Source organism: Ananas comosus, linkage group 4, assembly GCF_001540865.1.
Source record: "Ananas comosus cultivar F153 linkage group 4, ASM154086v1, whole genome shotgun sequence".
Lineage (NCBI taxonomy): Eukaryota > Viridiplantae > Streptophyta > Magnoliopsida > Poales > Bromeliaceae > Ananas > Ananas comosus.
The window spans coordinates 5,797,363-5,809,605 of record NC_033624.1 but is presented as its reverse complement, the minus strand read 5'-3'; the positions used below and the strand labels follow the sequence as shown (position 1 = coordinate 5,809,605).

The 12,243-nt window shown below is 37.2% G+C and overlaps 1 protein-coding gene across 3 annotated transcripts; it reads right to left on the bottom strand.

The window, feature by feature from the left end:
- On the bottom strand, positions 938 to 4,185 carry LOC109708536 (BTB/POZ domain-containing protein At3g22104-like). Of its 3 annotated transcripts, XM_020230323.1 has the most exons (4): positions 3,900 to 4,185; positions 3,725 to 3,782; positions 1,707 to 2,813; positions 938 to 1,562 (listed from the first exon to the last, which is right to left on the bottom strand). In XM_020230323.1, the coding sequence occupies exons 1-4, from the start codon at positions 3,932 to 3,934 to the stop codon at positions 1,125 to 1,127; spliced, it is 1,638 nt and encodes a 545-aa protein (XP_020085912.1). In that variant the 5' UTR covers positions 3,935 to 4,185; the 3' UTR covers positions 938 to 1,124. The 3 variants fall into 3 exon arrangements, with proteins under 3 accessions (XP_020085912.1, XP_020085913.1, XP_020085914.1); XM_020230324.1 differs by lacking the exon at positions 3,725 to 3,782; XM_020230325.1 differs by lacking the exons at positions 3,725 to 3,782; positions 3,900 to 4,185 and adding an exon at positions 2,872 to 3,306.

The following is a 12,243-nucleotide window of genomic DNA, read 5'->3' as shown; positions in this document are numbered from 1 at the left end:
TTTACTTGGTTTAGCTTATCAAAGAAGCATCCAAAGCTAAACATAATATATCCAAAAAAGTACCCACCACCCATGCATGTCCTTAATCTTATCATATTAAAGTGACCATACTACTTTACTATATACTATTCTTTTGTATGTTCTAGGGTTACTGTACAAGTCAACTTCTCCATAGGTCTGAGAATCTATGATGCCATGCATCCTTTACCCTAATTTTGCAGTGGAGACAAGGCCAGTATACTACCAATTTCATATTGAAGAATAATCAAATCAGGTGTGGATTTTTAATAAGTGTTTCATTGGTCTTGCTTCCTAAAACAGCTTCTCTGTTCAAGAAACACAATTATTTCCAACTACGGGGCGAAGCTAATATGGGCTTTACCCTTTCAAACCAATTTAATTAAAGGAATTTTAAAAAAAAAGGCCTTAGACTTACTTGAACATTTAACATAATTTGATATCGTCCCCCGAACTTTCGATTGTCTAAAACAACTTGAACAACATTTTTTTTTTTTTTTTTTTTGAGAGATAGATAGCACGCTACCCGCTTCATTTATTTTATTTAGAAATAAACTTAGCTAGAAATATGAATCAACTAGGTTTCGAAGTTAGGATCTCGGATACCAACCATTAAGTCCTTTGTCACTTGCTCTAGGGAACAGCAATATGATATAATAAATTTAGTTGTTTTTTTTCTTTAATCTTGGCAAAACCATTAAGACTAGTTGAACGCTCTACTCAAACAACACTTATGGACAAGAACTCGAAAATTAAATAGCACATCTTCCGATAATGAGGTCTAAATAAATTCTCAGGATCTGTTTGGACTTGAATGTGTGTGAAAGTAAATAATGCCCACAACAGCACTGTGCAGGAGAGAAAAAGGGATAACTTTTTCTCAACCAGCTGTCCAAGTAGACATATCAACCATGAAAACTGAACAAAGCCAATGATCTCTCATTTTCTTCTGATAAAGACACTGCTCTCAATCAGCTAGCTTTATAGACAATAGTAACATTGCAGATAGATACTCTGAAAATTCCACTTGCCAATAATAATACTATGTACAAAAATCACATCATCCCATACCACACAAAAAAGCTCTAAAATAAAAACTGAACTAATCATGAACAGAGCCTAGGAAGTGATCTTGACCCACCAGTAGCAGGATGTTTCCTGCTTTTCATGATACTTGTCATCTGGGTCTGCATTTTCTTGCACACTTTCTCCAATTCCATGACCCTCCAATGCATACCTTGAAGATGGGCTTTGAGCTTCTCATTTTCTATTGACAAATCAAGCTTTTTGGCGTAGAGAATGATCTGTTCGCCATCCTCGCACTGTTTCCCCTTGAGGGGAGATTTTTGAGTAGATTTGATGTTGTTGGTGTCTTGGAGAAGGCTCCTGAGCTTCGAGTGCTGAGATACGAGAGCTTGTATTGTTATCCTTGACGGGAATTTCGCGTTCTTCGCGAGGTGCTTGCAACACTCTGAGGAGAGCTTCTCGTAGTTTATGCAACAGCATATCTTCATCTTCTCTTCATCAGACAGTTGAGAGTGAACCTGCATTAATCGACAAACATAGTTTATAGCACTTTTCTACAGCAATCAAATGTTGGTCACCGGCGCTCATTTTGAACTCTGTTTTTCAAACTAATGAGATGTTAACTAACTTCAATTAATTTGGGGGATGATCAAAAGTTGTACCTCGAGATACATGTCGATTGCTCGATAAATGGCGTCGTGACAATCTCGTGCCGCGTCTGGGAGAGAAGCTATCAGCGCGACAAACTTTGCGGGCTTCAAGCAAGAATCAGGAGCAACTTCAGCCAAGTACAAGTCCATTAATCTCCCGACCCTCTTCAATCGCGCGACCAGCTCCTTCCCCACGATATCAAGAAAGGACTTCAAGAACCTCAAGATTAGATTCACATCATAAATGCTGTCAATCAAGGTTGACGACGGAATCAGCAGATTATCCAACGAAGCTTGATCAATTTGGGCCCCTATCATCGCCTCCAACGTACTTCGACAAGCTCTGCTTATCTTCAGAGACGAAGATACTCTTAAAATCCCGAACAATCGCTTGCAAGAAACCGAGTTTACGTCGAGACAATTGAGAAGCTCAATGGTAACTTCAGTGGCCTTCTTCTTCTTCTCATAAAGTGCGGCATTCGATAATCTAGACTTGAGATAGTAAAAGAGGAACCTGCTGATAGTTCCATGCTCGATTTTCCGAGAAAGCATTCCCTTGATAACTTTTTCGATCATGCGAGGGTCCAATAATACGAGATCTTCGAACCACCAAGATCGGGAATTGCCAGTTTTCACGCTGACGGTGCTTCTCGTATCGCACGAGAACCGCAAAGCAGAGCTCTCCGGCGAGTCGGACGGGCTAGCATCGCTTATAGCAGCGATTCTCGCTAAAAGTGAGTCTAAGATCTTGTTTAACACCGCCGAAGAACCGGAAATTGCAGAGAGTTCTTGGCATTGCTTCAGCGAGTTCACGGTGTCGGACCAGGTCCAAAATTGGATCATTTCGAGAGATTTTCGGGTCGAATTGATCAAGCATGGGGAGGAAGAGAGGGTGGCCTTAGACATTTCCATGAAGTGGGCAATGCAGTGGAGGAGGGGAGTGTTGGAGGGTGTTATTTGAAGATCACCATTTTTGTAGCAGAATCTGGCGAAGAGCTCGAATCCCTCCGGTCCCCCCGGAAAATCGTGGAAAATAACTTTGAGGGCCTTTGCAGATGAATTTGCTGATGGATTGTTGAATAACTTGCTGAGTTTACAAGAGAAGGATGAGAGGATTTCCTGTAAAAGAAAATAATAATAATGAATTGTTTAAAAAAGGAAGAACCAAAGAGCGCACCATTTTCAGGTAAAAAAGAAACTTCAACTATGGTGCCAATTATTAATTTTCAAAATTAGTTAGACCAATGATTAATAAAGATATCAGAAACTAGTACTAGCAAAATTAAAATTTGAGCTCATCAAGGACTAAAGTTTCATGTGTTTGTTATTGTAGCAGAGAGAGAGAGAGAGAGAGAGAGAGAGAGAGGGGGGGGGGTGGAATCAAAATGATAGGAGGGAGAGAATGTAGAAATAAATGAATGTATTTTCACAAGGAGACAACATTCTGAGAGGCTACCAGAAGCATTAAATTTCATTTTGAGAGAGAGAAAGAGAGGGAGAGAGAGAGAGAGAGAGAGAGAGAGTCCTCTCAGAATTCAAGCAATTTTGAGAGGCAAAGAAGGTGAGGAGTAGCTGCAAGCATTTAATAGGGACAATGAAACAGCAGACTAAAACATAGACAAGGAGGCGAAAATTACTCTCCCACATATAGAATAATAATAGTAAGGAAACAAATAATAACTGTGAGAGGGGAAAGCAAAAGGGAGATTAAAATGTATATATGCAGCATTAAATGCTCCCATGCATGGGTAATAAATGAGAGGAGAAAAGAGCCCAAACCATGCAATCAATTGGCCATAAATGATAGGATAAAAGTTACAAGTTAAAAAAGAAAAAAGGAAAAGAAAAAAATTAAGTAAGTATAGGAATTAAGCTAGCACTGAATCCTACGTTCCATGAAAATGGGGTGAAAACATTAATTGGCCAACAGAATAGAGATTTTTTTTTTAAAAAAAAAAAGAAGAAAAATCTAAAGATTATTTTGAATGTCACTTGACAAAAAATAAATGATCCAAAAGGCAAGAAGATACTTTCAAAAGTAAATAGCTTGGAACTAGAGAACCAGGCCAACAGCAGCAGCAGCAGACACTAGCTAGGATCAAAAAAAGGAATAGCAAAGAGAAATGCTTAGTGGAGAGAGAGACATGTCAAATAAACAAGTTTTGAGGATACCAATACTGAGATTGAAGAAAAATTAGATGTTACCTTATCCACAAAGAAGGTCTCCTCCCCATTAACATCCACCTGAAGGTCACAACCCATCTTGAATTGCTTCAACATGAGAACTGCAAGAACAGTTGGTTTGGGGGGGGGGTGGCTCTATGGAACAGTTATTAGGGACAAAAAACAAAAGAAAAAAAGAGGGAGGGAGTATAATGATGAGGATAGGAAAGGTGATGGAAGTAGAAAAGGAACCCACACAGCCATATTCTCTCAGATGGGCAAAGAGACAAAGGGAGGGAGGAGAACCTTTTTCTTGGTGGTCAATGGAGTGGAAAANGAGAGAGGGGGAGAGAGGGAGATAAAAAGCGTGGGGGATGGGGAATTGAAGAATAAGAAGCAGAAGAAAAGAACAAAATAGTTAGTGGTGACTGGTGAGGGACCTGACATTTTTTTTTAAAATTTTTTTTCTTTTCTTTCCTGCAAATCTCCTCCTACTGTTTACTATGTTTGTGGAATATGCCCTCTGCTAAAGACCCCAAATGGCTTTGATCTTAAGTTGTTGTTTCAGGCTCCTTTTCTCTTTGCCTATTCCCCTCTCTCTCTCTCTCTCTCTTCAGTGCCTCTCTCTCTCTCTCTCTCTCTCTCTCTCTCTCTCTCTCTTCTTCTTGATCAGTTGGTGGTTTCAGTGGTGAAATCCCAGCTGCAGATCCCACAAGAAATAAAACAGACAAGACCAACCCACCAAGCCTCCTTAAATGCCTTTCCTTTCTCATGTGTAATTTCATGTGCCCCTATACTTCCTAGGGTCACAAGAAAGAAGAACTCTAATAACAGAACTTTAGAAAGAGGAAAAAGGTGAAAAATCTATGGACCTTAATAACTCAACATTGATTCATTTGAATTTAGTTATTCCATCCTTTAAAATTTTAATTTTATTATTTAATTTTTAATTTCTCTTTGTTTTGAGTTACTCAGCTGTATTTTGACTCTAAAATTTAGGCTAATTATATATTTTAATAAACTTATAGTTATGAGAATTGTATAAAATATAGTGTAACTTCAGATATCATTCCTGTGGTACTTAGTATCCTGTGGTTTAAAATATATCAATTAGTACCCTGTGGTTTTATTTTTCTCTTTTCGCCAGCTACTCCGTTAATATTTCGTTAAATTATATACAAAAATTTCAGACACCCTACATAGATTTATTGAATATTCACTTTAATACGTTTTAGTTCACTGATTTAATGAAAAAAAATTAATGGAGGGGATAATAAAAAAATAAAATAAAATCACGAGGTACGAAATTGATACACTTTAAACCACATGGTACTAAAGTGAGAAAGTGCGAAACCACATGGGCGGTATTTGAAGTTTTTTCTAAAATATACTAACTAAATTTGTAAAAATTAACAATATGTTTAACTTTTGAAATGAAAATGTCGTTGATTAACTCAAATTACTCAAATTGAAAGGTTAGTTAGTAAAATCAAAATTTTAAAAGATTGACTAGCAAAATTCAAATGGTTTATAGTTATAATAAGTTCCACACATTTTAACAAAGAAAAAAAAATGCTACCTAAACAACGATATACAGATTTAAACTCTACACCTCTCTCATTCTAGATTTACAAAAATAAATAAATTTTGAGAATTAAAATATATTTAAAAATCTAGTAGAAAAATAATAGCACTTGGAAAATTATAAGTGGAATGCAATTTTACACCAAGTCGATAGGCGTACAGATAACAGCATTTAGAAAAATACTGTATGTATACTCAATTATGGAGTATGCATCGTATACCCTTTTTGGCTCTAATAAGAGTTTTAAATTTTTCTTTAGATTTTAAGAATTTAAAAGAGAAAAGTTGACAAGACAAATGAATAATTTTGGTCTTTTAGTGTAAGATTTGCATCATATTATAAATTTACAGATATATAGCATTGCTAAAAGCTTTAAGAAAAAAATTTAGACCAATTTGTATAAAAATTCCATAAGTTTTGAGCTTTTGCAAAATTGAGGCACCTTTTCGATTTTACAAATTTGGTCCGAATTTTTAGTAAACTGACCAAAATACTCTTATACTTTTTTCTCTCTCTCATTTTTTTTTTTTGTGGCGTTCATTTTTTTTTTCTCGCCGAAGAAGGCGACGGAGGCGAAGGCGAAAACGGCCCCCATCGTCTATGCACCTCACGCCCTCACCCTCGCTCGCGCACNTTTTTTTTTTTTTTTCCCTTCAATTCTCCCAGCGTCTCCGCGGCCCTCCGTGACGATAACGAGAACGGTAATGCGTCTTCTTCCTTCGCCTTCTCCCTCCACCTCTACTGCAGCGGATTTTCTACCCGCCAAACAAACCCGCCGTCCCTACTGCCGCCGTCGGCGACGAAGAGGAAGTGCTTCTCGGGGTTGAGAAGCATGCCGGCGAGGAAGAGGAAGAAAAATAGTTACACTCCGGTGAGAGAAAAATAAAACCACATGATACTAACTTGATACACTTTAAATCGCAGGGTACTAAAGTGAGAAAATGCGAAACCACATGGGCTAATTTGATACACTTTAAACGAAAAGATACTAAAGTGAGAAAGTGAGAAACCACAGGGATATTTGAAGTTTTCCCTGATTTTTAAGGTTATGGCCTGTTCATAACGATTGTATGCAGTGATTTTTTTAGAGTTTAGATACTATTTTTTGTTGTAGCTAATATCCAGTATTATATTGAACATGATAATATATTAATATGATAGGAATATTACCTAGAATTAGGATTTAGAGCGGAGTGCCGGAGTGGGAAAAAAAAAATCTAATACAATTCAAATTTAAACCAAAAGATCAAAATTATAATTTAACTTTGCATTTGGTTAATTTAAAATTTTAATTAAGATAAAAAATCTAAAATTAAATTTAGAATATAGAAAGTTTCAAATTTGAATTGAATTTTGAAATAAATTTAAAATTTAAATTTGAACTTATCTTAAAATTTAAATTTGAAAATTTGAAATTTCATATCAAATCTTAGATTTGAAAATCAAATTCAAGATTTGTACATGAATTTAAATTTTAAGTTAAAAGTTTGAATTAAATTTCAAATATGGTTTCAAATTCTGATCTGAAGATAAATCTGAATTTGGATTCAAAAAATTATTCAACTCTGAAATGTAAATTCACTTTTTTTGAGAGATAGATAGCACGCCACCCGCTTCGTTTATTTTATTTAAAAATAAAATTAGCTAAATATGTGAATCAACTAGGATTTGAACTTGAGACCTCTAATACCAACCAACAAATCCTTTGCCACTTGCTTTAAAGACGATCAGTGTAAATTCATATTTTTAATTCTATATTTGAATGATATTGGGAAAAGTAGAAAGGGGGAAGTCAATTTTAGACATACAATCAAAATAAAAAATTTAATTACTTCCACAATTGAATATATTTGGATGAAAAGAAAGGGTAGAGAAGAGGGTAACCCTAACACATCAATTCCCACTCTTATCTCTTTTTACCTCACCGAAATTGACTTCCCTCCATGGGAGAGGGAAGTCAATTTCATTAATTTGGGTGAACTAGACTTTCGAGCGTAATAAAATTACGGTAAACCAAACAACGGAAGTGGTCAGTTTTCACCGAAAATTACTTCCCTCTTCCCACTTCCACCCCACTTCTGTGCAAACAAACAGGCCCTTAAGGTATATATATATATATATATATATATATATATATATATATAGAGAGAGAGAGAGAGAGAGAGAGAGAGAGAGAGAGAGAGAGAGAGAGTGTGTGTGTGTGAATAATATTGGAAAATGTAGAGATTTTAAGTGTATATATTATATATATAGAGAGCTCGAAACGAATTTATCGATGCTAAATAGATACAGTTTCGGATATGGATATAAAAAATAAAAATCTGACAGATTTGTATTCGGATCGGGTATGAATTTTATCTGTACCCGATCCAAACCCAAACCTGACCCAAATCCGAATTGATTTTAAATTATACAACATATATATAAACGTTTAATATTACATTTCAATTTGTATTTTAAAAATTTAAGTTTAATACAATATGTTTTGAAATATGGTGAAAAATATAATTATTTTGGTTTCGAATTTGGATTCAGATTTTAAATTTTTGGTCCGGTTCGGATTTGCATATGTATTATTAAAATTCGTTAGATTCAGATTCAAATTCGAATTTCAAGTTTGGTAGTTAGGTTTGGATTCGGATTTTGAAAAACTCGTTCCGAATCTGATCCGTTGACATCCCTAAGTGGTAGGTGCTTGGATCGCGAGGTACCCAAGTCGTTTAATCCTGCATCCCGAAATTGACCTTTTTCTTTTTTTCTCTTTTACTTTAAAATACAACACAAACTATAGGCGGCTATTTGATATAAATCTCTCAATTATTTTTATTTCAGACCCCATGAACTTCTTATTTTTTTTTAATTTGAGTTTTTATTCTTGCTTAAGTTGAAAACTTTATCAAATTAATAACTTTATTAGTAACTAATCATTAATTATATCTGTTTTGTTTACTAAAAGCAATTAAGATTATTAAATTGTACAAACATTTTAAGCTTTTTATGAAATTACTTAATTCTAAATATTTAAAAGGGTTTCAATAAAAAAAAGAAGAAGAAGTTGATGGTCCATTTCGAAATGGCATATAGTTATCAAGAATAGTTCTAACTAATTGGGTACATTAATAAAGCAATAAATTCGAAACAAAAGATGCACTAGAGCGTTATTATGTGTTACCAATTAATGATAATTCTAGTTATATATGAGTTACCAATTAATGTTTTGGCTTTAATTGTACCAGTGCTTTCCAATCTTTTTCCCATTTTTTTTAGTTTTGCTCCGACATTTTTACTTTTTCCTCAATTGGATCCTTAATTTTAAAATTAATTGCACAATTAGTCCGTAACATTAATCTATTTTTTCATTCTGTTTCTTTTTCATACACCTCTTCATGCATTACGTCAAATCTAATCTCGCTACTCTCACTCAATGTTATTCTCCACGTATACAACCAATCCCGACCTCGCACACTATCTTCGTCTTGCCTATTTTGGAGTACCCGAGCATAGCGTTGAGATTTTAAAAAATCACTACTCAAATTGATCACAAGCTATATACCAAACCGTGACCTATGATGTGTATGAATATATAGATCTTTATAGTTATTGAGGTGAGATATATATTATGTAAGAATTACTAAAAAGTATAGATGGATGAGACCTAACTATAACAAAGTTTAAAGGGTAGGGATCAATGGTGCAATTAATTAATCCAATGTTTTATCTAAAGCTGTCCAAAATATCCGATATACCGTACCTGACCCGAACCCTATCCGGACCTGAACCGGATCCGATAAAAAATGGATAGTATACGGGTAAAAAAAATTACCCATTAAAGTTTCGGGTATGAGTTTGGATATTTTATACCCATACTCGATTTGGACCTGACCGGAATCCAACTTTTAAATAGATAGGGTCCGGAATAGTTTTCAAATCCGGACCCGGATCCGGACCCTATGAAATATCTGATAGTAAATAAAAAAGATCTAAACTTTTAAAATTGAAGGATCAATTTTAATAGAATTTACATATGAAGGGTCTCTAAAAATTTTCATCCTAGTGAAACAATGAAACAATAAAACATTAGTTGCTTTTTTACTCCTTTCTTTTTTCTAATTTTCGCTTAAGAGTTTTTATGAAATAATATTTCCATCGTTATCATCATCAGCTATTTTACTCCCCATAGGCATGGCACAAGTAAGTTTTTTTTCAAATCCCTTCTCCAATCATAGTCGACAACCTAATTTTTTTTAATAAATATTCTATTTAGTAAATTTTCAAATTCCTCTTTATTTCTTTTCTTTTTTTTTAATGTTAGTATGTAATATTAATAATTATTATAACTTATATTCTCTTTATAGGGGGAGATTTACAGTTTGTCCACTTACTATTTAATAAAGTTTATATACATATATNACATCATGGCAGGTATGAGTTAGTTAAGAAAGCATATACTTTTGCATAATCTCAAGTTGGTGCATTGCATGCATTTATCATGTGGTCAGTTGCTACTATTTATACATTGCATAGTAGGGACCGTGGGGACGGGTAGAGTTAGATACCCGGGCATGCATATGCGGCGAGTGTAGCGCCTGCTGGAGCAAGTAGAGAGCCGAGCCGTGCTAGCAAATGGCTAGTAAGGGTTCTTGCCCGAGAAATGAGACTCACAGTGAACGCGAAGTGCTGAGGCGACCCTCAAGGCAATGGATAGTAGATTACGAGAGTCGAGCTATGATGTGTGAGGATACCCGAGTAACCCGAGTAGATTGAGCTATTCGAATGTAGTTCCGTTGGATCGAACAGTGAGGGTGAAATCACTATTGCGAAAGTAGTCGATTAGTTGCCGAGTCCGAGCACGTTGGCTTAGTAGTACCTCTAATTGAGGTGATTGAGTCGTGCTTGCGTGGCTAGTGTGCATAGGCAAGGTTGCCTGATGCTTGACATAGTTGGAACGCTATAGAGACGTGTAGAGCGCTCGAGTATTAGTGCTCGCGGTGTGCGGTGTTGACTCAGCCAAAAGTGTGTTGGCAGTAGCACGTTAGCATGGCTAAGTGTGAAACGGGACATTGATCACTCGTGGGGCTGATGGCTCGCACTAGGTGCTTAGGAGCCAGTAATGGTACTTAGAGCTTGATAGACTATGTCGTGCGGGATGACGGTGGGTAGTACTTAGGGACGACCCGTACCTGGACGCCTTATGGACTGTGGAGCCTGGGCCCTCGGGCAGGCGCAGTCAGCTGTGAGTGATAGCAGCCCGGTACCTACGGGTAGGGCAGAGTTTTGGTCATGACAGTAGTCCGAGCTTAGACCCGGGTGCGTGGAATGCCACATGTTGGATCGTGAGATCGAGGATACACCAAGTATGTGGTGACCCAACCCGAGAATTTGGCGTGGTTTGGAGTCTTAATAGCTCCTGGTTGGAGTGTGTGCGAATTCCCAAGTGAGAATTTCGCCCGAAATGTTGATTGGGTCTACGCTTGCGAGCGAGAGATGTTGCGTGTGTCGAGACAGGTTAGACGGTAGGCCTACGTAGAGTTGGCGGTCTATGCACCACCTGCGGAAACCGAGGAAAGTGGCTTGGCCGGTAACTCTGTTGAGAAGTTGGGATTAGGATTCACGAGTATAGTCTTCGTGAGCAGTTTGCGACAGCAAAGTCGAGTTGGTCGTGGCAATGGAAAGAGAAAATAAGTAGTCTCTTGGAGACACTTGAGTATTGGATAGCCACGTGAGAAATGACGTAAAGCACTCTTGAGGATTGGAATCGAGATATGCCGGAGTGTGCCATCTCGTAATAGAGCGAGATTCGGTTGAGGTTGGAGCACTCGCGATTGGTCAATGCACCAACGATATTGCTTCTAAGCAATGCCGGTGATCGAATCGCAGTGTTTTCCCTGATGAGATGAGAAATGCAAAGAGGAGTTCTTTGCTAGCAGGTTGGTAAATGGTGTTGGAGCGTGTGGAGTCGTCAAGTATCGACTCACGCTGCCACCGAGACTTGCGGAGTTGTAGTGCACTTTCGGTGTTGCACTTGGCGAATGTGAGTGAAGCTAGTCTCACACCTTCCGTGGTGGGCCTTTTGGATTGATCCGGTGAGAGAAAGGCCACTCCGAAGTGCGAAAGTGTACTGGGACCCTCAAATTATGCGATAAATTGAATTGAGGTATGATTTGAATTTCGCGGACGAAATTCTTTTAAGGGGTGGAGAATGTAACATACCGAACTTCTAAAATTATGAAGTTGCGGTGTATGTTAGCTTCGAAGAGTTAAAAGTGAGTTCTAAAAGTGTTAGAAAGGTTCTAGTATCGACCAGAGCGAAATGGAGTCGAGTCGAAATCAAAACCCAAGTCTGGAGCAAGTGTACCAGTACAGCAAGCGACCTGTCACCGGTTTCAGCATGTGAAACCGGTGACACATCAAAGTGTACCGGTACATTTTGGGCGAAAATGAGAGATCTGCTCTCGGGTTTGCCTCTGCGTTGTCGTGGAACCGGTGACACGGGAAAGTGTACCGGTACACTTTGGCAGAACAGCACAGAATTGATCTGTTGCAAATATGATTGTTTGTGGGGTTTATTTGCAAATGTTGCATGTTATAAAATATCCCAAACCCCTCCCTTCACAGCAGCTCTCTTTCTCTCTCCCTCTCTCGTGTCTCTCTCTCTCTCTCAACCGTGAGCAAGGAAAAGAGAAAGAAAAGAGAAAGAAAGGAAGGAGAAGGAGCTTGGAGGGAGATCTTCATCACTTTCATCTTCTTCTTGGGCCATTGAAGGAGCTTGAGAGTTAAGCTTCTTGAAGTGATAATGGTTTC